Raw genomic sequence first — 27,636 nt, 5'->3', positions numbered from 1 at the left:
GTGTGTGTGTGTGTGTGTGTGTGTGTGTGTGTGTGTGTGTGTGTGTGTGTGTGTGTGTGTGTGTGTGTGTGTGTGTGTGTGTGTGTGTGTGTGTGTCGTTGGTTGTAATCTCCATATGCGGGTTTCAGAAGGTGGAACGGAGTCCTCCCAGGTCTCGAAGTAATTACCTCCATTTCAGTAAGGGATCACGATTGATGGAGCAAGATGTGAAGTTTTCTTGATCTCAAAATTTTGTTCCAAAGGCTCTTTTCAGGATTGTCACCGAGCCCCAGACAGGCTCCAACTGCAGTTCGTTTGCATGAATATTCCCAGGGATGGTTTTTTAAGATCTCCATGAGGTTCTTCTTCATCATTCCCGTTTCTCCAATTATGACAGCGACAATTTCGGCGTTCTTTACCTTCTCGGATCTTTTCACTTCGTTTTTGAGATCTGGTTTTTGGTCATTTTATTGATGTTTGCGTTGTTTAGGCCAAAATCGCTGGGTACTGACACCTCAATTAGCAATGCATCTTTTTTTTTGTACCTCAGCACTATATCTGGTCGCAATGATTTGTTTTCCATGCTCATGCTTGATGGTCGTACGTAAGCATTACTTCCTTGTTGATGATTACTTTTGCTTCATGTTTCCATTTATTTTCTGGAACTAGAATATCAATTTTTTTGCAGATATGCCAGTGGATTGCTCTACATACTCTGTTGTGCCTTTGTGTGTACAGCTGTTCTGACATGAGTTTTTTTTTTTTACATCCCAATAGGAGGTGACTCGTGCTTTCTGTTTCTCCCTTGCAGAATCTACACTTGTCCGATTGGCTCAGTTCTGCCATCGTCTGAAAGCCATTCGTGTAGTGTCTCTGGTCCTAGGCATTTATTATGATTCGTTCTCCATCCCAGTTGAGCTGACCTCTTCTTAGCCATTTCATTGAGCCTTCTACATCTATGCCCAATCAGCCCGACTCTTTCTTTATACCTTCCTGCGATTTTGTTATTCTCTCAGTTGTTGGTATATATCTGTTGATATTTCGTTTTATATTTATATTTTGTCTTTTTTTGCTATCATTGGGGCTGCACTCATTGTCGTTTCAGTTTCATGTGAGACATCTTCTGCTCACGCGTGTCTTTTGGAAATTTTTTGTAAGGTGCTTTAGGGATACCTTTTCTGGTTTTCTGTCCTTGTGTTTGCATACAAATTGCATTCTGTAGTCTGTTGAAGTTTTCACATACTTAGCCAATCCTACAATTGTCATTATGTGCACTTGGTTGAGTTCCATCCTTCTTGTCTCAGCAGGTACATTGTTGGGATACATTGAATTTTTTTGGAGAACATTTTGTGTATTGTGATAAGTTTCCTTGTTTTGAAATCTCGTTTGATGATTTCCGTTTATTATTCCGTCGTGGCCAGTTGATTATTCTGCAGCTGTATTGGAACCCTGGTAGTCCACCGATAGTTGGCTAATGGCTTTGATTTTGTTTCACGGGGAGAGGTACGTTTTCAGGATCATCCTCATTCTATGCAGGTATTCTTTGGCAATTATTTTTGACATATTTGGTGGACCACTTCTGATCTCAGGTATTTGTATGATGCTTTTTTCTCGAGTTCCTGTATTGTCGTATTTTAGTCGAGTTTCATGTTGTCCGTTTTTGTTGGTGTGCCTTGTATGAATGTGCAATTGGAACACTTATCGAGACCAAATTACATTTGAATGTCGTTGGAGTACAGTTTCACTAATTTGAGTTGTTCTGCCAATTTTTCGTAGTTTGGTATGAACACTTTTAAATCATCCCTGTACAGGAGATGTGCCACCTCCCCTGTCTCTTTGTACCTTCTCATATTGGATGTTAGGTTGTATCCATGCCCTTGCTCATTAGTGAGGTGGCTCAGTGGGTCCAGGGCCAGGCAAAATAGGAGGGCGAAAGGCTGTCCTCCTGAAAGATCCCGCAATGTATCTTCACTCCTGGTATTTCGATCTTTCCTTCTGAGTGCTGTAATATCAATGAGATATTGCAAAGCTCAATTGGTTTCTGAATCAGTTTGATTATTTGGGGGTTGATCTTGTATAATTGCATGCATTTTATCATACATGAAGGTGGGACCTATCAAAAACTTTTTTGTAGTGTATCCATGCTGTGGATAATTTGGTTCTTCTGCTTTTACAGTTTTAGAGTATGGCCTTGTTTAGTCATGGGTGGCCTATTGTTCCATAGCATCCTCTTTTACATCTGTCCCTTTCGTTCTGCTTCTTGGCCTCGGTTTCTTCTTGTGTTAGGTGGTAGTACATCATTCCTGTGATGATTCCCATTAGAAGTTTGCATGTTGTTGGTATAGACATGTTATTGGCCTATACTTGTGAGGTAGTTGAGTTTCTTCCAGATTTTGCGATGAGGAAGTTGTTACTTTCTGTGAGCCACTCCTCCATTACCTCCTCCTCTTGGATGGGTTCGTGGAACGCTTGAGCATAGCGATCGTGGAGAGCATCTAGTTGTTTTAGACAGAAGTTTGGAATTCCATCAGGGCCTGGGCTTTTAAAGTTTGACATTTTTGCAAGTTGTTTACTTCTTCTTCTATTTCTTCATTAAACATCACCGGTTGCTTGTTTGTTTTGTCAGTTGCTCCTTTTGTGTCTCTTACCTCGATTCCCATGGTGGTATCTGCTCTCCGTCTGTATGGGCTGGCATACTCTTCTTGCGATGTTGTTTTTTCTGTTGCTTTTACTTGTATGAGCAGTGCCGCTGCAAAGCTCACGGTGTAGAGTTCCTCTAAGGGGGATAGTTTTTGTAACCGTCTCTTGAGTGCTTTGTTGGTTCTCCTAACTCGTATTTTGTCCATTTGTTGTTTTCTATTCTGTATGGTTGGGGTCTTTCCCTGAGTGGTGTCGATCTCATCTCCTCTATTTTGTTTGGCAACTCTTCTCCCAGTCTTTGCTCAGTTTCATTCTGTTCTTGTCACCGACCACTCTTGCTCTTATCCCTTCTATCTGTGTTGGTGTCATCTGTTTTTGATTAGCTCTCCAGGTGTGTGTGTGTGCCAGTCCGCATGCATATCACCTGTAATATAACATCCCGATGTGTGAAAGTAAATTATAGTGAAGATCCGGATCAGATATTCCACATACACCAAAACAACTACCCCTGGATAGGCTCTGCTTTGCCAAATGCTGTTTTGTCGTATCTGTAATTGATATGATGTAAACCGAACACAAGCAATTGCTTCTGAGTTAAAAAAAAAATTCTCAAATTTTGTACCTGGAAAAAAAAAAGTTTGTAAATAAAAATGAGAATTCAAGTTAACTCTAGAATGTTGTTTGTAATAAGTGTATGTTTAATACTGCATTTGAAATTACAATTAATTAGGTTTGGGGAATGATTGATGCAAGAGGTCCTGTAAGGAATTCTCCAATCGTGTATACATTATAAACACATTTGGAGGAAGGGAACAAGGGGAATGGTAAATTATAAATAATATTAGGAAAACGAATAGCAAGGATATAAGGGAGTGTAGGAGGAGGGAAGGCAGATAAACTAAAGTAGGTTTGTAGGTAATGGAGGTAAAGGGAGGAGTGGGAGAGTGTTCTTTTGGGCATATGGAGGGTAGTTAGGGAGGGGGAAGGATATCCCCCTACTTTGTATATCATATAAAGATATCCTATAAATGCTCTCGAATGTCGTTAACTATGTCAGTTTACAATGATTTATATTTGTTGCACAATGGATTGATTTAGTGTGACCAATTATATTAAGGTGGCGATTAAGTGATATGTCCTGGACAGGTCACCACTCCTGCATCAATCCTGGATGTGTCACCACTCCTGCATCAGAGTGGCGACCCATCCAGGATTATAATCCTCGCCAAGAAACTACTTCGGCAGAACCAAAACTCTGCAGACATCAGCATGGTTTATGATGATAATGATGACGAATTGAAAGCCAGGAAGGCAACAGCAAACCACCAAGCATAACCCTTGACCAGGAATTGCTTTGGCAGCACCAACATACCGTAAAGAGCCTGGTACATTGATGATGATTAAGTGACAGTCAATTATCGTGAATCAAATTCTTAAATGATAAAGATGCCTTTCTAATTGTGCTGCATGAACTGATAGAATGCCATTGAAGCCTCTGTTGTAGTTAAATTGTTTGTGCTCTTCATTGCTGAGCACAACAATCCTATTTGTTAAGTAAATATGTGATTGTGGAATTATTTATTATTCATTACAAGACGACGACAAAGAAATATTTTAAGATTGCTTGGAAGCATTAACTTTGGAATTTAATTTCCATAGGAAGACCAGCTTCCCCCTCTGGTATATCAAACCCACTCGGCACACACCACTACCATCAAATCTGACACCTCCACACCACTACTCTATTTTCAACCACAATCTCATCATTTATAAAAGGATACATCACATAACCTTTTTTTTAAGCTACAATAGAGAATGACACAAACAAAGGGACCTACCTAAATGCAATGATTAAGCTGCGATTATAAAATACGACATCAAAAGCATCATCATGTAATCAACTAGCGTTAGGACATGTTATTGACTTGGTTGTTGATCGTGTTACCTGATCAAAACCATGGAATGAAAACTATAGATACTTGGCCAATCTCACTGTGTTTCAGCCAATCGCATCATGATTCAAATTCTGGTCAAATCCACGTCACAAGCATTTGTCCATTTTTCCCGGGAGAATTGTTTTTTGTCATCCGAAACCTTTGTCCCATTTCGTCTGTTCATCCATCTCCCCCTGTCATTCTACTCTTGCATGAGCTTCGATAGCTGTAGATTAAAAAAACTTAAAAGTTGCCTTTCTGCTGGCTCTGGGTAGCTTCCTTCATTGACTTACAGTTAATAAACAAAATTAAATAATAATAATAAAAAAAAAATCAGAGCTTTGGAGGGTTGGATACCATGTGCTCCCATGTGCCCTGCCAAGCAAACCCTTTCATTTACACTTGTTTAGATTTCGTGAAAATGGCATTCAGAAAGTTGGGGTTTTCTTTTCGGAAAACACCTGGGTAATACGGGACTTTCGAAATGACATAATCCATCCCAGAATGCTCAGAGCATGCATGTGCAGAACCCCTTAGTAGCAATGTTGTTGGGGGCATGTTTACGTGTATTGTGTGTGCGAGATAAGGATGTTGTCTAAAATGGCTCACAAGGCTTCTAAGAGAAGCCGAAAATACCTGGAAAAGTACCCGAGAGAAAAGGGGGTGTGCCTCTGTATAATGAAAGACTTGGAGAACGTACTCAGCTCGTTGAAAGGGTTGAGATCTTACATCTGCCCGAACTGCAAAAAAACTCCCAATGATGTGGGCCGGTGCAAGGCCCGAAGGATCTCAGACGGGCGCATTCTACCCAAACTCCCGATCATTCCTGCCAGTGAGTAGACTTTGAATGTTGCGGGAGTGACTCGTGTGAAGATGACAGGCTTGGTTATTTATTTAATCAAATTCTATAATTGGAAGGAGACGCCGTATCTGCTTTGGGTGTTTCTTAACAGCAACGGGAAGGTCATACCTGGGGCTTGTGAATGCACAAGGTAAGTTTAAAAGAGGTATTTGCTATTAATCATGTTTGTAAGGGGGGAACGGTATTGGGGGAGTTGGGATTTGGGAGCTGTGAGGGCTGTTATAAATATATTTTTTATTTCGTTCCAGGGCCACAAGAGAAATTAGACTTTTTTTTGCATCTACTGCTAAAAGGAGAAGTGTGAGTTTGTGTGTGAGTGTGTGCGCGTCTGACACTGCTCGCTTGTATTAACAGGAAATGGGAGGAAGTCGACACCTCTCGGTCTCGTCCACGGATATTTCTCGTATTTTCTATATTTCTGAGAGTCTGATTTGCATCCAGGATCGCAACAATTATATCGGTAACCATTCTGGAATTGCCACTCTTTCGTTTAAATGCTGAAAATTATGTTTAAAGGACAATTTGACTTACAGACTTTGCCCAAGCAACACCAGGTTAAAAGTGCCCTGGCGAGCAGAATTGAGTCGCTGAAAACGCACACAGCGCATGTGTGAAAGGCCTCGTTAGCATTCACACGTCATTTTGAAAGTCCCCTGTTGTAAATACAGGGGTTGAGGGTGGTGAGCAAGGGGGGGGTTAAAGGGTTGCCCCTCAATCATGAAGGAAGGAACTAATGGTCCTACACCAGAGAAACTCAGCCTACACGCCGGTACTATTCCGTAACGTTTAAAGGCAGTGACACATTTTTCTTATTGCAGACGAGTTTCCCGATGCCATTGTAATAAAAATCGTGTTTTCTTTGGTTCTGAAACCTTTTGAAGAGGGAAAACCCCTTTGACAAGTCTTCATATAAACAAAAGAAGGAATTCAATGAACAAAACATGCAACAATTAATTGATCTATCATTCCTTTGGTTTATATTCTCCAAAGCTATTAACATCTGCACAAAGCACATTCAATCTGCTGATGGTTGTTATCTAATTCGCCAAACCCCCTTGCCCCATTAACCCAATGGAGTTTGTGGAACAGTTTGGTGTTCTTCACTTATTTTATCGAATCGTAGTGAAGCACGACATCAAACAGACACTTCCAAAAGCTGGCTCTTTTTCCTGCATGCGGGTAGTGTCCCATTCCGCTGGGTCGCCTCGTGAAACCGCACGACCACCTCTTCACCGCCAAATTGCACGGGAAACCTAAAAAGGACATTTATCTCAGTAAGGACATACACAATTCCGATATTAGATAAACAATTGCCCTGGATTAAACATTACACCGAGTCCATTTCATTTGATACATTTACTCTGCCTATAGAAAGTCTACACCCCCTTTCAAATTTTTCACCTTTTGTTGCCTTACAGCCTGGAATTGAATTACATTAAATCAGACTTTTTCCACCTTTATTTAAACATCGTAACGCACGACTTCCAAGTGAAAAACAAAGTCGACAAATTTCAGAAAATTAATTAAAAATACAAAACTAGCATATTTGGTTGGATAAGTGTCCACTCCCCTTAGTAAATACTTAGTTGAAGCACCTTTGACAGAAATTACAGCTGTGAGTCTGTTGGAATAGGTCTCGACCAACTTTGTACACCTTGATTGGGCAATACTTCCCCGTTCTTCTGTACAAAATGATTCAAGCTCTCTTCTCCAATGGCCTGATTTATGATCATCAATTTGGATTCAGACCAGATCACTCGACCCTGGACTTGTTGCTCCTGCTTTCCCAACCATGGATGGAAGTCCTAAATGCCAGACATGAGATCAGAGCCATCTCCCGAGACATATCACATACTTTAGATATGGTCTGGCACCCCGACCTGCTCGCCAAACTCTCCTCCTATGGTATCTAAGGCCATCTCCACACATGGCTCGCAGACTTCCTCTCCTGTCACAGTCAACGTGTGGCCCTTCAAGGAATTCTCTCATCCAAATTTCACGTAAAGCTTTCATCCATCCGCAGCCTGATGGAGAACTGCTCTCCCCTCTGGGCTGGTGCTCCTGCCTCTCACTTTTCTCGGGTTCAGACCGTGGAAACCAAGGCATTTAGGATCACCGGTATCTCCCGCAATGAGGGTGAGTCTTTGGGCCTCTCACTCTCCCACCACAGGCAGGTCAGTGGTCTTTCTGTCTTTAATCGTCTCCTCTCTGGCCTCGCTCCCCCCTGCTCTGTCTGAGATATGTCCCCCCCCCCATATTTCCGCAAGGCGCTCAAGGTCTGTCAGCAACCCCCTTCTGATAAAACGACCAAAATCAAGAATCACTGCTCACCTTCACTCTTTCATTCCTCTTTTACCCACCTTTGGAACAAACTTCCTCACTCTCTTCAATCCTACACTTTCCTCCAGGTCTTCAAAACAGCTGTTCACCACCATCTCTTATCTTCCCCATCCAAAACCATGATCTTTTCCACCTCCACTAATCCACCCCAAACCCAACTCCTTCAAATTCCCTGCTTTCCTTCCTGAAAGTCCCTGTAGTGTCCATTTTGTTTACCCCATGTAACCCACCCCATCCTTCTCCCTTCCACATATCTCCTAATGTCTCTGTTCCCCACTGCTTTGTGCTTCCTAATCCTTCTCCCACCTCTCTTTCTCCGGCTCCCCCTGTGACGCCTTCTGTTTGTTAGCTCTTATACAAGGCACGACATTGTATATCTAAAAAACAAATAACTCAGTCAAGTTGCGTGGGGAGCGTTGATGGACAGCAATCTTCAAGTCAAGCCACAGATTTTCGATTGGATTTAGGTCAGGGCTCTGACTGGGCCACTCAAGGACATTTATCTTTTTGTTTCTTCGCCACTCCGGTGTAGCTTTTGCTGCGTGCTTCAGGCCATTGTCATGCCGAAAGGTGAACTTCCATCCCAATTTCAGGTTTCTTGAAGAGGGCAGCAGGTTTTTTTCTTGGATTTTTCTGTATTTTGCTCCATCCATTTTCCCTTCTATCCTGACAAGCCGCAATCCCTGCTGATGATGAGAAACATCCCCATAACATAATGCTGCCACCACCATGCTTCACAGTAGGGATGGTGTTCTTTGGGTGATGTGCTGTCTTGGGTTTGTGCCAAACGTATCGTTTTGCATTTTGGCCAAAAAGTTCATTCTTTGTTTCATTATACCACAAAACGTTTCGCTGCATGGCTTCAGAGACTCTCCGGAGAATTCCATACCTCAAATGGGACTCAAGGTGGGCTTTTTTGAGTAATGGCTTCCTTCTTGCCACCCTACCGAACAGGCCAGACATGTGGAGTGCTTGGGATATTGTTGTCACATGCATGTCTTTTCCATAAAAGGCCTGTAGCTCTTTCAAAGTTGGCATTGGCCTCTTGTTGGCCTCTATGTTCAGTGTCCTCCTTGCTTGGTCATCCAGTTTGGAGGGACGGTCTGATCTAGGCAGGGTCTTGGTGGCACCCTACACCTTCCACTTCTTGATGATTGTCTTGATTCTGCTCCAAGATTATAGTCAATTCCTTTGAAATGCTGTATTTTTATTCCCATCCGCTGATCTGTGTCTTTCCACAACTTTATCCCAGAGGTCTTTTGAAAGCTCCTTGGTGCTCATGGTTGAGTCTTTGATGTGAAATGCCCTACCCAGCAGAGGAAACCTTCAGGAACAGCTGATTTTATTCTGAAATGATCAGAATCACTACAATTTAACACAGGTAGAGGCTAATTAACTTAGTGTGTGCTTTTTACATTGAGTGGTTACACCTGAGCTAATTTCCAATTGCTATTATAAGGGAGGGGGACACTTATCCAACCAAGATATTCTAGTTTTGTATTTTTAATTAATTTTCTGAAATTTGTGGAATTTGTTTTTCACTTGGAAGTTTTGGGTTACGATGTGTAAATAAAGGTGGAAAAGTGATTGAATACAATTTCATTTCAGGCTAAAGGCAACAAACGGTGAAAATTTTGAAAGGGGGTTTACACTTTCTATAGGTACTGTACAGTATTTACCTTAGGTAAGGGAGATATTTTTTCTGGAAATGGAAGGTTTCCAGGCTGCTCACTGGTGTCATTGCAATGGAAGCCTCCCCAAATCACACACCCCTTACTATCCTGATTGCATACCCTTACTTCACGAATCACACACCCCTTCTCCTGTGTTCAGACACCTCAATTCCACTAATCCTCTCCTGATCACACACTTCTCTCCTGATCATGCACCCTTTTTATTGTGATCACACACCATCCATCCAAATCCATTGGGACCATACTCTGTACAGAGCATTGGTGCTGCTGAAGCAGTTCCCTTGGCTCGTGGACACAATCCTGGACGGGTCGCCACTCCGACACAGGATCACACACCTCTACTCCACTAATCACAATCCCCCACTCTCCTAATCACACATCTCTACTCAACTGATCACACACCTCTACTCTCCTAATCACATGCTCCTACTCCCCCCCCTTCCTCCTGACTACATTTCTCGGCCAATGTCAAAATAGTTATGGGTATTTTAGTAAATGTCCTGGTAACCAACTGTTTTCTTGGAATATAGTTACCTTCCAAGAATAACTACCTGCTAAGAAGGCACCCCTGCTAAGGCAATGATGCAGATGAGAAACTGCATTGGCCCTTACATGCAATGCACGAGCATACAGTGAAGACCACAGGCTTATTCGAGGTGTGGAAACCCGAGATCGATTCAAGTGATTGACTGATCCACTGAAACCGCTTTAAATGGCACATGGCAAGACTAAATAGCTCAACCAGGCCATCTCTAACCGCTCAAAATGAAATATTTCAACAACAAAATGGTGCACCTCTTCATACGGGTGTTACCCTTACTCGTTGGCAAGCTGAAGGGGTGGTGGCTGTTCACCGCTGGCCTGTATTGCACGGTGCATCTTTGTCACGAGTTCGATAACGTGGTTGCAGTTGATGAGGAAATCTCCTTTCCAACCAGCAGCAATGTTCTGTAATGAACATTATCCACAGGAAGAAGTTATGCAAATATAACCAAAGGAAGCCATTCATTGATGATCAAGCGCAGACTTGTTTAAAAGGATTTTTCTTTCAATGCAAACTTTGTTTTGTAGTCAAACTCAAATGTCTTAAGTTAATGTCCGAACCTTTAGTTCATGTCACAATGTACACTCTTGAGATCGCTTATTTGTAGTGCGATTTGATAAGCGGGGTGGGGGGGGGGGTGTGTTGGAGTGGATTTCTCTGGCTCTTTTTAAAAATTTAAATCCCTGGTACTGCACTTAAAATTTCCATTCCTGGGGGAAGGGATGGGGAGGGGATAAATTTGTCCCCCCTCCCCCCACCCTGCCAGAAGATTTTGTATTAATGGTGATTGAATTGGTGAAGTTTGAACGTCTGACAATTAAAAATGATAAATGTACGCTGCATCCTTTTTGAGCATGAACTGAATTTTAAAAAGCTTGTTCTAATCACACAAACAGTATATATGGCCGAATTTTCGTAAAGCATTTAGCGATTCTTACTAACATATGCCTAACCCTTAAACGCTGACAAAAACATCTTTGTACGCACACAGCTCATCGCACGTCTCAATCGCAATTTACCAAGGGAGATAAACAGCTGTTTAGTTGTGTGTGTCTAAACAGTCAATTAGCCTGTGAAGCACCGCACATATCTCCAACATCCAATTGAAATGATGCAATTGCATAGAATCGCAGCGCCGACGACGATTGCCGGAGGGGATTCAGTGCATTGCTCCTCATCGTAGGTTGATCCAGGTCATCTTACACTTGATTCAACAGCCAACGAAACTATTCCTTCGAGAGTCCGTAACTCCGGACAAATTTGATATTGTCAAACTTCTCCAGAGGATTGCATATATCCTTGATGATCATCGGTGCACGTCGGTGAACTGCCCTATTCCAATTCTCTTATGCCTCCTCTTGAGCAAATTCAAGCACACCCAATACAGAGGGGAAAAAAAGAAGAAGAAGAAAAAAGCACACCCAACTGTTCACCAGATTCTCTCAGCAAGGGAGCCTCGTGAGTGGAGGGGGCTAATGGGCTGACCACGTGCCTCGTGGTTGCAGCAGGTTGATCAGCATCTCAAGGAGATGGGCATCTGCTTGGGGGTTGGCCAGACGGAGGCCCCTGGAGTAGCGGCGGAAAGTGGACGCAGTGACGCGCTGCTCTGGTACATGCTCCCATAGCTGACCTGACCTAACGTATCCATATTCACCGCCCAATGTAAACTATCAATTATAAGCCATGCGATTCTTATATGTCCCTTTACTATAATAGTAATTCTCTGCAGACTACTGCAATTAAAACTGTAACTAATGATAGTTTTAACTCTCGTATTAAGTAGTAATTCTCTGCAGACTACTATAATTAAAACTGTAATCACTTCAGTTACTGGCAATCCTTACTGCAGTGCATAAACCATAATACCGTAACCAATAGTGATTCTGAAGTTAACTTAAACTGCCAGGAAGTATGAGAGTACAACTGCAGTTCTAACATTTTCGCCTAATGCTTGCTTCAAGGCCTGAAACGCACTCTTCAACATGTCTTCGCGGATGTGTAGAAGTTTCTTTGTTATTTAAACCCTTGTGCTTATGTTTTGATCGCGCATTAGATATCCTCTATTCGGCAATTGGCGACGAACTTTGAACGGGTAATCATTGCATGATTAGCAATTGTACGCATGTCTAACTCTTAAACGGCTTTCGTAAATTTGGCCCGATAAGATCAGCAGGACATCGTGGTGAAGATGATTTTAAAAAAATGCAGTTTGGTTTCACTGGATCCAGATCATGTTGTTAGGCTGTATAAAGTGGATCAGATGGGATTCCACTTATCTGTTATCATCTCACAAAACTCTACGTGACGAAGCACAGCAAATTAACCAATGAAAATTGACTACGTCATCGTCATCACGTTGCTGTATTTCTATCCGACATTAAAACAAATAAATAAATAATAAAATAAAAATATATATGTTATTATCATGTCAAACTTTGATATATGTGGAAATATGTTTTGAACCTGTACATGTCGAGCTTAAAGTTCCAAGACTATTTTTTCATGACTTTCTTTTTTTCTATGTGAGAAATGCATTGGTGATATATTTTAATTGTAATGTGACTTTTCAGCTTCATGTCGCTATCGTTATGTATAACTTGTAAGTTGTAAAAGTCAGAAAAACCCCACGTCTGTCAATTTTATCCCACCCACTGGAAATTTTACAAATCGCAACCTGCGCTTACTACCCTGTGCTCACGAAGCGAACAGCAGGGCAAAGCGATCGGTAGCGTACGTATGTATAGCATACGTCGTACGTCGTGTCTGCATTTTGTTAAAAGCATACATCGAAATGCGTTCGGAGGAGGTGATTGAAACTTTACATGTTACATGACCATGGTAATATAGCGGTTACTCTTTTGAAGTCAACATTGGCCAATTTTCTAAAATCCTCAATTTTCATCCAATTGACTTGAAATTTGAATAGGATTTTCATAGAAATGATCATCATGTGTCACGTGCTCTGGCAGACATACTGGATCTCAGGGAAAATCTTTGAAAACCTTCGTAGAATAAACTGCGTAACAGATCAATGCAAAATTTAACTAAATGATCAACTACCCATGGAAAATATGGTTTGATAAAGATTCATCTTCGGTCATGTGGTCTGGCAGCGATATTGTATTGAAGAAAAAAACCTTGATAAACAAAAAAGTTGGCCCACACCAAGTCCGCAAGACTGCGTGGGGTATATATTCTATGAATACCATCTAGTTTATGATGTTCTGCACACTCTGACTCCTTTCATTGAACGTAATGGACTTTTCTTTGCTTTGAGATCGTAACGTGATGATAAATGATCGCAAAGGGAAATGCAAAATCATTCCAAACAGAATCTTTTCCCCCAAGAATAAAGTGTGTGATCCAGTAACCTGAGTATTATCTGCTTTAAATTCATAAACGTCCACATGAGGGACGGCACACACATCGATGAATCACCCTGCCTGTGAAATACCGGGATGACAGTTTATAACTGGGATCAGTACGCAAAAGACCATGTAAATTGGTTCTAACATTATTGCCACGCTTCCTACCTCTTTGATGTGAAAAACAATGAGCCCATCACTCAGTGGGCTCAGAGAAAGTCCTCCCACATCGCTCAAGTTCAGCTGTGTTTTCACCTGACCCGACTTGCTGTCAGCGAAGATCAACTGCTTTGCTGTCAGCACCGCCACACGGGTAGATCTCTGATCGGGTTGGCATCATGATGTGAAAGAAAAGGATATCAAATTAATCAATTACCTTTATGGGGATTCTCAGTCAAGATTATCTATCTTTTCTCTCCATCTCTCCCTCTTTTCTCCTCTCTCTCTCTCTCCAGATATATATATATATATATATATATATATATATATATATATATATATATATATATATATATAATGTCCCCTTATGCTTCCACGGGCATCAATCTTGTCTTGAAGAATAAATAAATAAAATACCTTTCCATTTGCCCGGTTGATCTTGTAAATGATGTCTGAGAACAGACGAGGCTCCTGGAGCAAGCTGAATAGTTTGGAAAGCTTTGGGTTGTTATTAATGTCCATGTAATCTCCCTGGAATGGTTGGGAAACTCTGCATGTAAGGGTGGATGAAAGAAAGCAGGAAAAAGTCATGTGAAAGGGCACACTTTGTTTTGTACAAATTATGGGAATAGTTTTTGATCTTACAAGTCCAAACAAAAATAAAACCATCTGATCAGATCACAACACTGGCCATTTGGGCTCTTTGAAGGCCATGGAAATGGGGCCAAAATGGTCTGGGTAATCTTTTGAAGCTCCAGGATACCGATGCAAACACCATAGTTACCAAAAGTATCGGGGTGGGAAGGAAATATTCAGGTTTGTCCATTCACTCTAATCTATTTTCTTTCTAATAGGGTGTTTCCCCACCTTCGCAACAGGTACCTCTGCCATGAGCGAAAAAACAAAGTACTCGACAAGCCACGAGATCACGTGATCATTGTGTGGTCATTGGCAACTCGAGGGTGGGCCGTTAATGACGTTTGTTTCATTTCCCTCCACTGCCAAACTCTGAAACTCTTTACCTTCTCACGTCTTTCTAAACAGTACCGATGACCTTACCTTTTTCAAAAAGTAGATTTTTTTTTTTTTTTACTTCCTAAAAAAACTCTTCGACCATTCTCTCTTTCTTCACTTTTCTATCCATGCAATTATTTTATTGAAGGCTTGGCCTCAATGATGACTCAGTCCATGACTGAAGCCTTCAACATAAAGAAATTGAGTTCTAATACTTGATGCACATCCTTCCTCAAGGAAAATGCAACTGTGCATTGTGGGGGGGGAAAATACATATAATTGTGCAGAATGCAGCCTGGGAAGGTTCACTTACGCACTTGCAGCGTACATTATAAAGAGTTAACGACATATGGTTCGTTTAGTGAATGAGTGAAATTGAATAGACCAGGTTGTATTGATGGTTATGCTCCGCTACCGAAGGTGGATGGATGTAGGTTATGTTTTCACCCCCGTCTGTCTGTTTGTCTTTGAGCAGGATAGCTCAAAAAGTTGTGGACGAATTCGGACAAAATTTGGTGGACAGGTTGAGTGAGTGCACGACAAGGAAGAAGTGATCCAATTTTGGTGAAGATCCAAATCAGGATCCGGATTCGAGAATTTTTTTTAAACGAGCAGAGTACCTACCCTACGGGCGATCTTGTTCCAAGCTTGCGACACGTTCTTCTGATGCATACCTTTATTTGGGCGATGTCTCGGCAAGTGACAGCTTCGTGTCGGAAAAATAAATAACCCGGTTAAAGCACATCAAAAAAAATATATATATCAGCTAGGTCAATTGGACTTTGCCAATGCATCCTTGGGTTAACATGGAGTTTGTCGAAGGCGGAAATCCCCCTTGGAGAGGGGGGCAGGTTAAGTCGCTACAACTTCCGTCGTGTGACCTTGAGTTCACCTGGAAAGTTTGGTTGAGATTGGATAATTAACGACCAAACGTATTACGGTGAGACAGACCTCAAAATTCTTTTTTTAGTATGATTATGTTTACATTGTGTTATTAAAATACGAGACATGGGGGATAAAATGAAATCGCCCTCAGTGAACGAAATGCTTACAAACATGCCGTGTCTGATATGGAGAGGACAGAAACACAAAGTATAAGCATTGCAACACCAATGACATGTGAGATCCAAAAGATAATATAAGTAATAATAGTAACTAGATGGTATTCATAGAATACATTTTCAGGTTCTTTTTCTTTGATCCAATATGGCTGATGAACCACGTCAAAATTAATTGGTAGTTGAATTTAATGACCAAATGTGCAAATCCTCTTCAAATTCCAAGTCAATCGGATAAAAATTGACAATTTCAGAAATTTCGGCCTCTGTTAACCTCAAAAATAATTGATAGTTGAGTTAAATGACTAAATGTACAAATCCTCTTCAAATTCCAAGTGAATCGGATAAAAATTGACAATTTTTTGAAATTACGGCTGAGGTGGACCTTTAGGTCTATCCATCCATTGGGACCATACTCTGAACAGAGCGTCAGTGCTGCCGAAGCAGTCTCATGGGCTATTGGGCACAATCCTGGAGGGGTGGCCACTCCGACACAGGATACTCAAATGATTCCATGTTGACCTCAAAAATAGTTGGTGGTTGAGTTCAGTGACCTGATATGGAAATTCTCTTCAAATTTCCAGTCAATCGGATGAAAATTAGCAATTTTAGAAATCTGGCCAATGTTGACCTCAAAAAAGTGCCCGCTATATCATATGGTCACGTAACATGTGGTAAAGTTTCAATTTCCTCCACTGAACGGTTTTCTATGTGCACTCTTAAGAAAATGCAGACACGACGTCCGACGTACGCCATATTTCCATATGCGACCGATCGCTTAACCCTGCTTTTCGCTTCACGAGCGCAGAGTAATAACTACAACGACACTTGGTGGAGCACATACCTCAGCCAGGCTGAACAGTTTACATTTGTATCCCACTGACAGGCCCGATCTGAATCTGAATCGGCTTGTTTTTGCCACCAAACCAATTCATCCACCGAGTGTCGTCATAATCCGTCCAAACGTTTTGAAATATCAATGCTGTATATCGTTTTTGGCTCCCATCTCTCAATGGTGAAAAATCATTTAAGAAATTAAGAATTTCTCGTATCCAGATCCGGATCCAGATCTTCAACAAAATTGAATAATTTCTGCCTTGTCACACAGCCAAACTGTTCACCAAATTTCATCCGAATCCATCCCAACTGTTTTGAGATATCGTGCTACATATCGTTTTTGGCCCATCTCTCAATGGTGACGAATCACTTTTAAAATTATAGGATCCGGATCTTCACTGAAATCTAATCAATTCGTCCTTGTCTCTCACACACACACACACACACACACACACACACACACACACACACACACACACACACACACACACACACACACAACCTGCCCACCAAGTTTCGTCCGAATTCGTCCATAACTTTTTGAGATATCCTGCTCGCAGGTAGACAGGTGGCAGAGGTAATAATGGTCATGTCAAGGAAAAGGTCAACATCATCAAAAAAAAAACTTTGATATGAAAACGACTTACGTCAAAGGGTAGAGAGCTTTCTTGTTGTTGAAAAGCTCGCTAGCATAGAGTTTTTCATCGTAGATAGCTTTCCTCCCGTCATCAAAAGTCGCACGGAGGACGTTACACTGGAAAACAACAAAGTGTCGGAATAAAAAAAACTGATTCAAAGGATTTTCCTTTTGGAAGAGTATTCAGCTCTAATATTGTTCAATAAGTTAACACAATGATATGAAATACAAACGATCTTTATGCATTGTGAATATCATCACAGTGTACATGTGTAAATACCATAATTGTACGTAACTACACCTTAAGAGGAATACTTTTTTAAAAAGGAATACACATTACATCTTTCATGCACATTTCTTTCTCCAGTATCTATCAGACTCAAGGAGGATCTTGTACATAAATTACATTCAGGACAAGGATATTAGGAGACATCAGAAGTGTCCCTCTATGTCTGTGTGAATCACCAATCATTTTCGTTCGTTCAGTCTTTGGTACAAGACAAAGTGAGACAAAGACTTTGGAGACAAAGTGAGAGAGGTGAGATTGAGATGGTTTGGACATGTGCACAGGAGGGAAGTGGAGTATATCGGGAGAAGGATGCTGAGGATGGAGCCGCCAGGCAGGAGGAGAAGAGGAAGGCCAAAGAAGAGGTTCATGGATGCGGTGAGGGCGGCCATGCGGGTGGTTGGAGTGTCAATGGAAGATGTGGAGGATAGAGCAAAATAAAGACTGTTGATCCACTGTGGCGACCCCCAACGGGAGCAGCCAGAAGAAGAAGAAGAAGAAGAAGAAGAAGAAGAAGAAGAAGAAGAAGAAGAAGAAGAAGAAGAAGAAGAAGAAGAAGAAGAAGAAGAAGAAGAAGAAGAAGAAGAAGAAGAAGAAGAAGAAGAAGAAGAAGAAGAAGAAGAAGAAGAAGAAGAAGAAGAAGAAGAAGAAGAAGAAGAAGAAGAAGAAGAAGAAGAAGAAGAAGAAGAAGAAGAAGAAGAAGAAGAAGAAGAAGAAGAAGAAGAAGAAGAAGAAGAAGAAGAAGAAGAAGAAGAAGAAGAAGAAGAAGAAGAAGAAGAAGAAGAAGAAGAAGGGTCTTTGGTACAAACCATGAAAAGACTACCCTCTCCCTCAAAAGTTATCTTCCTGCCAACTTCTTTAGCAAGCCAACCACCAGGATGACCTCACACCTTGAGAATCATGATGGGATTGATCAGACCGAATCTTTCTGGTTCTTTGATTTGATCCAGGAGAAAGCCACGTCAAAGAGCGTGAGGAACCTGGGTGAAGTGCTAGTGCAAGGAAAGTTTTAAGGCAAGCCATGGGTGGTTTGAACAGTTCAAGAAGCATGATAATCTGCACAATATTTGAGTGACTGGAGAGGCAGCGAATGCAGACGCGATGACGGCAAATTAATTCCCGGAAGAATTGAAGAAAATCATCGAGGAAGGTCACTATTCGACGAAACCGCATCAAAAACCCAGGAAACTCCTACTACAAGCACAAAAACTCCATCAACAAGCAACAAGCCTTCACCAAGCAAGGAAACATGACCAGTATCATCGTCTCAGTAACCGCTCCACCCCCACTTGCTGCGTCTCACAGATTTTGGTAAGTACCAGATACATTTACCTTAAACCGTTCATAAAGTGGGGGGGGGTGGGGGAGAAAAAAGGGGGGTGAGAGAGAGAGGGGATAGTGAGGATGTGGAGGGGGAAAGAGAGAAGAGGGTGTGGGAGCGAGGAGGGGTGGGGGAAGGGAAGGCAACATGAGGTGAGAAGAAGGGAAGGCAAACGTGTGGTGGTGGAGCGTTAAGTATCATTCATACTGTTACGTTTGAGGGGGGGGTATTCATTCAAAGGGTAATTAGGATGTTTAATTAGGTATGCCATGCTGTTCGAGTTTACCAGGATCTCGATGTAATAAGTAGCAATTCAGTGGTGATAAGTTGTCTAGTAAATGTTCATTTCTTCAAGGGGGGAAATGATAATTGTCACGTAATTAGATAGGGACACGGGATAGGGTAAGTGTGTCTGTGTAAACCCCTGTTGGTATTCTCTGGGGACTGGCCGTGACGTCACAGGACAGTGCAGCGGATGGCTCCGCCCCGTGATCACGATTGGCAGAAGGCGACGGCGGTGGGCCAATAAACGGCTCGATTGGAAGTGACGAGGACAGGAGGATAAAAAGGTTCTGTTCGGGGTCGAAAAAGAAGAGGAAGAAGATCTGGACAAAAAGATTGTGTTTTTTTGGTGTGGAGGCTGTTGCGCGGGGAGCGTCCTTGTTGTTGTGCTGATTCGATCGTGTTCTTCATCGTGTCTTGGAGGCTTGCTGAGCCTCGTGCCTCACCTTGGTTGGCTCTGGGGTTCTGCTGACTCGGAGTACGGGGTCGAACGGCGGGCGGACCTGCCTCCCTCTCCTGCTCGCAACTTGGCGCCAGAACTGGTTCCCTGGCGGCTGTGAGCCGACGTGGGCCAAGACCAGGAGGTCGACAGCACCACGGTTTCTCCTGCCCCCCTGACGAGAGCAAGGCCAGCTCGTCCGACGCCGATCCAGGGACAGTTGCGTCCACACCACGGTCCAGCCTGACCACCAGAAATAGCTACGTTTTGTGTGTGTGTGTGTGTGTGTGTGTGTGTGTGTGTGTGTGTGTGTGTGTGTGTGTGTGTGTGTGTGTGTGTGCTTGGCGCCTTAGAGGGTTTGAGATCTGTATATTCATTGGAATTGTCTGTGTTTTTCCCCACGCCCGATCCCACACCATCCCGTCGAATCGCCCCGGATCCCTTTTCTTGCCGAGTCTTGTTATTTCTGGTTAATAGTAAAAACAAATAAACATCATCAACTCAGTGAAAAGCGACTCGTGCCACCTTCCTCGTCCAGTTTGCGGAAGAGCGATTAGAACCGCCATGTTTGGGTTATAAATAAATAAACCGCCTCCATCGTTTCGGCTCATTCTACGTTGGCGGGACTGTTCAAGTCCCGTGGACGTCACAATACTGTCTCATCAAAATGCTCGACATAATATAACAGTGAAGATAGAAACAAAATAATGTCTGAAATCCATTTTCAACCAGTCATACGACAAATACCGCCCGGAGATAAACACTGTCTGGCCACATCTGGAGACAAACTCCCATCCGGACCACCCGGACACGTCTGCAGAAAAACACTGTCCAATGACAAAACATGGACACATCTGGAGACAAACATACATATCCCGGACAGGTCCAGAGATAAACAACGCCTGGGCACAAATTCCGCTCAGTGACTAACACCGCCAGAAAATGTCCTGAGACAAACACTGTCTGGACGTAATCACCGCCCGGACACAACTGGAGACAGAGAGAGATGTGTGGGAGGGTCTGCACTCTATTATGAGGGTGTGGAGCAAGGATGGGACAGACAGACAGACAGACAGACAGAGATATATATATATATATATATATATATATATATATATTAGCATAGAGAAAAATGTTTTGCTTTATGAACAACACACACACACACACACACACACACACACACACACACACACACACACACACACACACACACACACACACACACACACACACACACACACACACACAATATTAGAGCTTGGCTGATATTGGTAATTTTTCAGGAATTGGCAAATTGGAGTCAGTAAGTATGATTACTAACAACAGTAAGTACTATATACAACCCAAAAACCTTGAGTAGCTTTCACCATTGTTTTGGGAGAATTTCAATAAACAAATGAAAAAAGCAATGTTGCATTTATATAGATTTCTCAAGATGTGCAAAACCATTAATTTTTAGAAACAGCTGTGTGTGATGGGTAGAAAAAATTTGGCTTGGTAATTTATAAAACACATCAATACGGCAAACGGCTCAGAAATCAGGTGTTACTGCTAAGATCAATTCTGGAGCTTAAATTTTGTAATTCGGCTTAGTTTGAGAGATTCTTGAGGTTATGGCATTTGTGGAAATGAAATAAAGCCACGAACGCTGGCATCTCTGGGCATTTATAAGCATTGCAATGTCCCCAGCGATTCATAGCTATGATGAACAGGTATACGATAACATGAGTGAGGAAAGTGAAAAATATATACCGTATATATATATATATACACACGCATATGTACAAACAAGGGAATCTAACACAGGTGGAGGCCATTCAGCCCATCATGCCTGCGCAAACTCCATACTAATTTATCAACACAAGATCCAAGGAAGAAAATGCAAAAAAAGTTTTTAAGAAATGAAATAATTGGTGTTTTTATGTTTGTTTGTTATTTAAAAAATTATTTTTGGGGCTTGGTTAAGATATTTTTTACCAAGCATGGGCTTGGTTAAAAATACACATCAACCACACAACCCCCATTTACAAGACCCCCTACCAACAACACTCCGTACACAAGCACACAATCATCCATCAATGCTCAAACTACCTGAAAATACTTTAAAGATCTCCATACCCCTCTATCACCATAACTTCCACGTACCTATCTAATTCCAATTTAAACTTATCTACTTTTTCTGCTGCCACGACCTTTCCAGGGAGACCATTCCATGCATTAACTACTCTCTGAGTGAAAGTCCCCTCCCTGCGTTACTTTAGTCTTAACTCTCCTCCTCTTTACTCTCAGGCTACGGCCCCTGGTCCTATCACTGTCTACTCTGTTGAATAATTCGTTCTTAATCTCTTAATAATCTTCACTTATTTTATCGATACCTTTCATTATCTTAAACATCTCTATCACATCTCCTTGTAACCGCCTCCTTTCTAATATATGAAGCCCCGTCTCCTTCAGCCGCTCCTCATAGCTGAGTCTAGCTCGGCCCAGAATCAATCTAGTTGCCCTGCGCTGAACCTTCTCTATGGCATCTATGTCCTTCTGGAACTGTGGTGACCAGAACTGTACACAATATTCGAGATGTGGCCCTCACTAAATTCCTGTACAATGTTAACACCTCTTTTGATTTATAAATGATCCCCCTCCGAATACAGCCTAAAACCCTCTTTGCTTTACCTATAGCTACCTGGCACTGTGCTGCCTGCTTACCTCCCATATCTATTACCACCCCCAGATCCTTCTCTGTGACACGCTCCAAAATTACCCCTTACATCCTGTTATCTCTATTTTCATTGTTCTTTCCCATCCCCAACACCTTACACTTGCTCAGGTTAAATTACATCTGCCAATCTTTTGCCCAATCGATACAAGAATCAATACTTTTCTGTATCTGATCACCACATCCTCTGCTATCCACATCAACTCCAAGCTTTGTGTCATCTGCAAATTTGAAAAGCTTACTCTTCACCCCATTATCCAAATCATTGATGTAAATCATGAATAGTAATGGTCTGAGTACTGATCCCTGAGGTATCCCGCTAATTACATCCTCCCAGCAACACATCCTCCCACTCACAGCCACTCTATGCTTCCCACCACTAAGTCCATTTGCAATCCAATTAGCTACCTGACCAACCACTCCACAAGCTCTCACTTTGGCGAACAACATCCGATGTGGTACCTTTTCAAATACCTTCTTAAAATCCAGATATACTTTGTCCACTGCCTTTCCATCATACACCCAATCAGACACTGCTTCATGGAACTCTAAAAGATTTGTTAAACAGGAACTACCTTTAGTAAACCCATGCTGAGTACCTTTAATTAGTTTGTATTTGTTTAAATGGTTCCTCATCTGGTGTATGCCGGGTGTTGGCTTAATGGTTCAGGTGGCGGGCTTTGGATCCAAGGGTCCTGAGTTCAAATCCCACTCAGCTGTTGAATTAATACAAGGTGTGGTTAACTCGGCCTGTCATCCTTCCGAGGTCGGCAAAATGAGTGCCAGCATGCTGGTATACTGTGTCGGAGTGGTGACCCGTCCAGGATTGTGCATAATATCCAAGGAGACTGCTTAAGCAGCACCAACGTTCTGCACAGATGGTCCCAATCTCCTCCTCCTCCTCATCTGGTCCTTAATTAATGTCTCCAACACCTTCCCCACAACTGAAGTCAAACTAACAGGTCAAGAGTTTCCCAATTCTTCTCTGGATCCTTTCTTAAATAGTGGTGTAACATTTGCTACTCTCCAATCCTCCGGTACCTGTTCTGACTCCAGTGAAATATTAAAAATATCCGTTAACATTTCGCTTACCTGTTCATCCACCTCCATCAATACTCTCGGGGTTCATATTATCTGGACCCGGAGCCTTATCTACTCCTAGATTACCGAGCTGTTCCTTTACTTCCTCCACTCCAACCTGGATCTTCTGTAAAAGCCCTTCCTCACCTCCTTGATAGATACCTCCCATTTCTCTGATGCTGATTGTCCTGTTGTTGGAGTCTCCCAATCTACATCACCCAACTCTCTCCTCATACCCTCAAAGTTTGCCTTCCTGAAATCTAAATAGCCTTACCCTACTATCCTGAACTCTAACCCTTAACAGAGTCTTTGCACACACAATGTTATGGTCACTTGCTCCTAAATGTTCCTCAACCTCCACCTCCTCCATCATATTGGGATCTTGACTTAAAAGGAGGTCGAACACTGCACTCCCCCTAGTGGCCTTATCGACAAACTGGGTTAAAAAGTGATCCTGGACTAAAACTCGGAAATCCTCATCTCTGCCCTTTCCCTGTTCCTGGACCTAATCTCTCCCTGGCAAGTTAAAATACACACACACACACACACACACACACACACACACACACACACACACACACACACACACACACACACACACACACACACACACACACACACACACACACACACACACACACACACACACACACACACACACACACTATATATATTTGTACATAAATTGCATACTTCTTCATCTAATGATGGGAGTGATTAGAAATGATTGATACGATAACCTGTAGTGTCCTTTAAAGCAAGCCACTCTCCAAGCAGACTTGCTCGGCCTGCTTGCTTCACTGTCTTGTTTGGAGAGTGTGACCATGTTGATGTGATGCTTCAGGCTTCGTTTTGTATGTTTGAATTGTTTATTTTTAATTGCAAACCTGTGATGTGCAAGCTTAAAACGAACAAACAAGACTCGCCAGTTGACATCATGGTAAACACAAAATCATCACCAAATAATATTTAGGTAAAAGGTAGTGCAGACCCTCCAGAGATGGTGGAGGTTCTTTAGCTGCAGGTGTGCCTCTTCCAGGAACAGGTAAGGGTAGGCTGACCACTTGCGCTCAATAGGCGAAGATGAAGGTAGGTTTTCGCGCAGGCGTAGAAGGTACCGTCGTGTCTGCCAGGTTCAGGAGAAGGACATGAATACATCCACATGAATATCTGCAGCTTTCATGTAGTTCCTCGAGGTCATGATTAGTGAGTGTTGAAGACCTTCAGCTGTAAACATGTTATGCTGAACCAACTTAAAAAAAAAAAAAAAATTCGGTCTTACAATGCTGATAATGACAAAGTCGTAGATTGCTTTTCCAGCGTTTGCTCGGAAATATTTGCGATATTCTTGTCGAACCTGTAGACAGCAGAAAGACGACTTGATGAATACCTCCACAAAGTATTACCATACACTCCCACCATTAAGGCACAGTGTGCAATGGTCAAACAGATTCTCACAAGTTCACAACACTGATCCTGAAAATAACCGTGTTGTCTTCCTTGGCTTCATGGGCAGAGCAAAATAATGGTTTTGGCAAACCTTGTGTTTGGGCAGTGGAGGTGGGAGGAAAAGGGGGAGGGGGGGAGACCTCACTCGAACTTGAAGGATATGGTGAAGATTCAAGGGTGATAAAAGCAAAGCTAAAAGTAGAAGCAGAAAAATGAAAGAAAATGCAAAAAAAAGAAAGAAAGGGAAGCAAAGATAAATGTGTTCTACAGCTTTTGCATATCAATAGTATCATGAGCATATGAACCACTAGAAAAACAGGATTAATCCAGATGGGAATAAAACCTTAACCATCTGAGAAGTTGGGACACAGGAAGTGCAATTACCTTGAAGCTGTTGAGTCGAGGTTTGATCCCCGACCCAACGATAACATATCAGGTTGTTATTCCGCAGATAGGTGTGCTGTCCCTCGGATGGATATTAAGTCGCGTGTCCAATCTGCTAGCATTGGCTTATGGTGGACATAAAAAAATCCCACAATGTCTTTTGATGAAGAGTGGGTGAGTAATCGCCGGCACCCTGAACAAATTATAAAAAAAATTCTTGCAGACGACCGCTCCGAAGGAAAAAGCAAACCACTCGGGGAAATCCTTGTCAAAGGGCTGCTTTGGTAGCACTGAACATGTCTTTGGGCAGAGCACTACATCGATATAGAATCTCAAGCATGATCAACAGTCAAACCACGTGGCTGGGGAACTTCCAACGGGTTGAAGTGTGGCGACAGCAGGGGAAGCTGAAAAGTTTGATTCGCAATCAAAGGATTTGATTTCTTCAATTCAAATTCAATTCAAATCAAATGGAAGGCCAAATGGGTACAGTCCTGCATTGGAGTAATCAGAAGGAACCCGAACAAGCAAAAAGCAAAGATGAAGTCATCAGGTGGAACCTAAATAGGATTCACATGCCAGCTGATACTCCTCTACCCTCAAACCCATCCAGGCGCAGCCAAGTGAGCCTTGTTCAAAAACGTAAATAAATAAAACAAAAAGAACCCATATCAAAAAAAAAAAAATTCTGCCTGCCAGACCACGCATCCGATCAAGTTGAAATATAAAACCTGCATTCCCCATCACTACCAGATCATAAATGTGAAGTTTCATGTCGATTGATTCAGCGGTTCCAGGGCAAACATTATTTAATATTTTCTTCAATCCAATATGGCTGCCAAACCATGTAACCTATCAATTATTCCTTAACACGCTTGTACACCCATGGCTTGGGGAACATTTCGGTGAAGTTTCCCATTGATCTGTCCAGCCGCTCTGGAGAAGATTTTTTTTAGGTTTTACGGTAAATCCAATACGGCTGTCAAACCACCTGGCCTTTGACATCATACGTGTGAACTTTTGGTTTCCAATGGATAGGCAGTCACACATGTAAAGTTTCGCCTCGATCTGTTCAGCCACTTCATAGAAGTTTATTAATTTATTTTTTAAAACAATCTGGCTGCCGAATCACGTGACCAACGACATCATCAATTGTTTTTTCTGCGGACCATTTTATTCCTAAATCACCCTCAAAAATGTTCATACTGATCAGATGTAGCGTTCTACATATGCAATTATGATGTCATAGCGAAGGCACCGATGATGTCATCAAAAAAGAAAAATCACACTCATTTCCAGGTTCCAATTTTCAAGTACCAAGTTTCAATTTTTTTCCTTAGTGTGGTTCCATAGATACAGAAGTCCAAAGTTTTTTTTCTGTTTTTCCAACATGGTTGCCACACCATGTGACCTATGACATCATAATTATGATTTAAACATTCTGCATGAGTAGTGGCACCTATGGTGAAAATTTCATCTCAATCTGACAAGCAGTTATGGAGAAAAAACATGAAAGTTCTGTGCGGACAAACAAACACAGACAGACAGACAGACAGACAAACAAACGAAGAGAAAAATCAAGATATGACAACCTCCTGTGAAGAAGAGTGACAGTTGAACAATGGTGAGCTTACCTTCATTCCTCGCCAGTACGCCCAAATGACTGCAACTGCTTGTCTGCGCTTTGCCTCCTTCTTCAGTCGCCTCAACTCCTCACGGGCCTTACACGTCACAACCATGCAAACTGAGCTCACAGATGATCAGATGCTTCAATAATCATACACACGACTCCGATAACAACACGATGCGCTCGAAAGACCGGCATGCTGAGAACGATGCAACGATGTCAAACACAAAGGGATATCAAACATGATGTCGATGAAGCCACAGATCTAAAGGATCTCTGAATGAATCATTGAAATAAAACACGCGGTAACCAAAATCTATGGATTCTTAAACAGTGGATGAGATGAACGAAAAGACCCGTGGGACATTGAAGACCTCAGCGCCTGATTTTCTTCCCACCTGAAAACCCCTCCAGTGGGCAGAGATGACTGTGGAAGCTTTGTGGTGGCGCTTTTGTAACTTCATGTTCTTCAGCAGTTTCCTCGCCTGCACGACAGGTCACCAGAGCTGATTGAAGCCTGTCTATCCCACTTCATCTCCAGCTTTAACATGAGGCTCATAAAAATACTGTAACTACAAGCTTGCATTGTTCCTATTTGAGGAGCACCTCCTGAAGGACCTTGTGAATAATATTTTCATCCTTGAGGAGTCATTTCCACTGAACTGTAAAACATTGGACCCAATGGTTTTCGCATGCAAGTTCTTTCTGTTTTATTTCTAATCACATACAAATATATTAACTTGCATCATATTGCTTTAGCTTTATTACATAGCATTTCCATCCATCCATTGGGACCATATTCTGTGCAGAGCGTTGGTGCGGCCTAAGCAGTCTCCTTGGCTATTGGACACAATCCTGGATAGGTCTCGACTCCGACACAGGACACCAGTAAGCTGGTACTCATTTTGCTGAACTCAGAAGGATCACAGGCTGAGTCATCCCCACCTGGTATTAATTCAACAGCCAAGTGGGATTTGAATTCAGGACCC

General features: G+C 42.1%; 1 protein-coding gene across 1 annotated transcript; it reads right to left on the bottom strand.

The window, feature by feature from the left end:
* LOC147027347 (unconventional myosin-Ib-like) lies at positions 1 to 27,340 on the bottom strand. Its single transcript, XM_085876688.1, has 9 exons — positions 27,046 to 27,340; positions 26,655 to 26,741; positions 24,470 to 24,544; positions 24,179 to 24,313; positions 17,074 to 17,180; positions 13,935 to 14,067; positions 13,527 to 13,679; positions 10,270 to 10,397; positions 1 to 6,668 (listed from the first exon to the last, which is right to left on the bottom strand). Exons 1-9 carry the CDS (start codon positions 27,109 to 27,111, stop codon positions 6,551 to 6,553), a joined length of 1,002 nt encoding a protein of 333 aa, XP_085732814.1. The 5' UTR covers positions 27,112 to 27,340; the 3' UTR covers positions 1 to 6,550.
* Between the last annotated feature and the right edge of the window lie 296 nt (positions 27,341 to 27,636).

The sequence above is a fragment of the Eptatretus burgeri genome, chromosome 4 (assembly GCF_056783735.1).
Source record: "Eptatretus burgeri isolate ZD-2024b chromosome 4, Ebu_testis_v1, whole genome shotgun sequence".
In the NCBI taxonomy this organism is placed as follows: domain Eukaryota; kingdom Metazoa; phylum Chordata; class Myxini; order Myxiniformes; family Myxinidae; genus Eptatretus; species Eptatretus burgeri.
The sequence above is the reverse complement of the archived record's forward strand: the minus strand, read 5'-3'. Positions and strand labels throughout refer to the sequence as shown.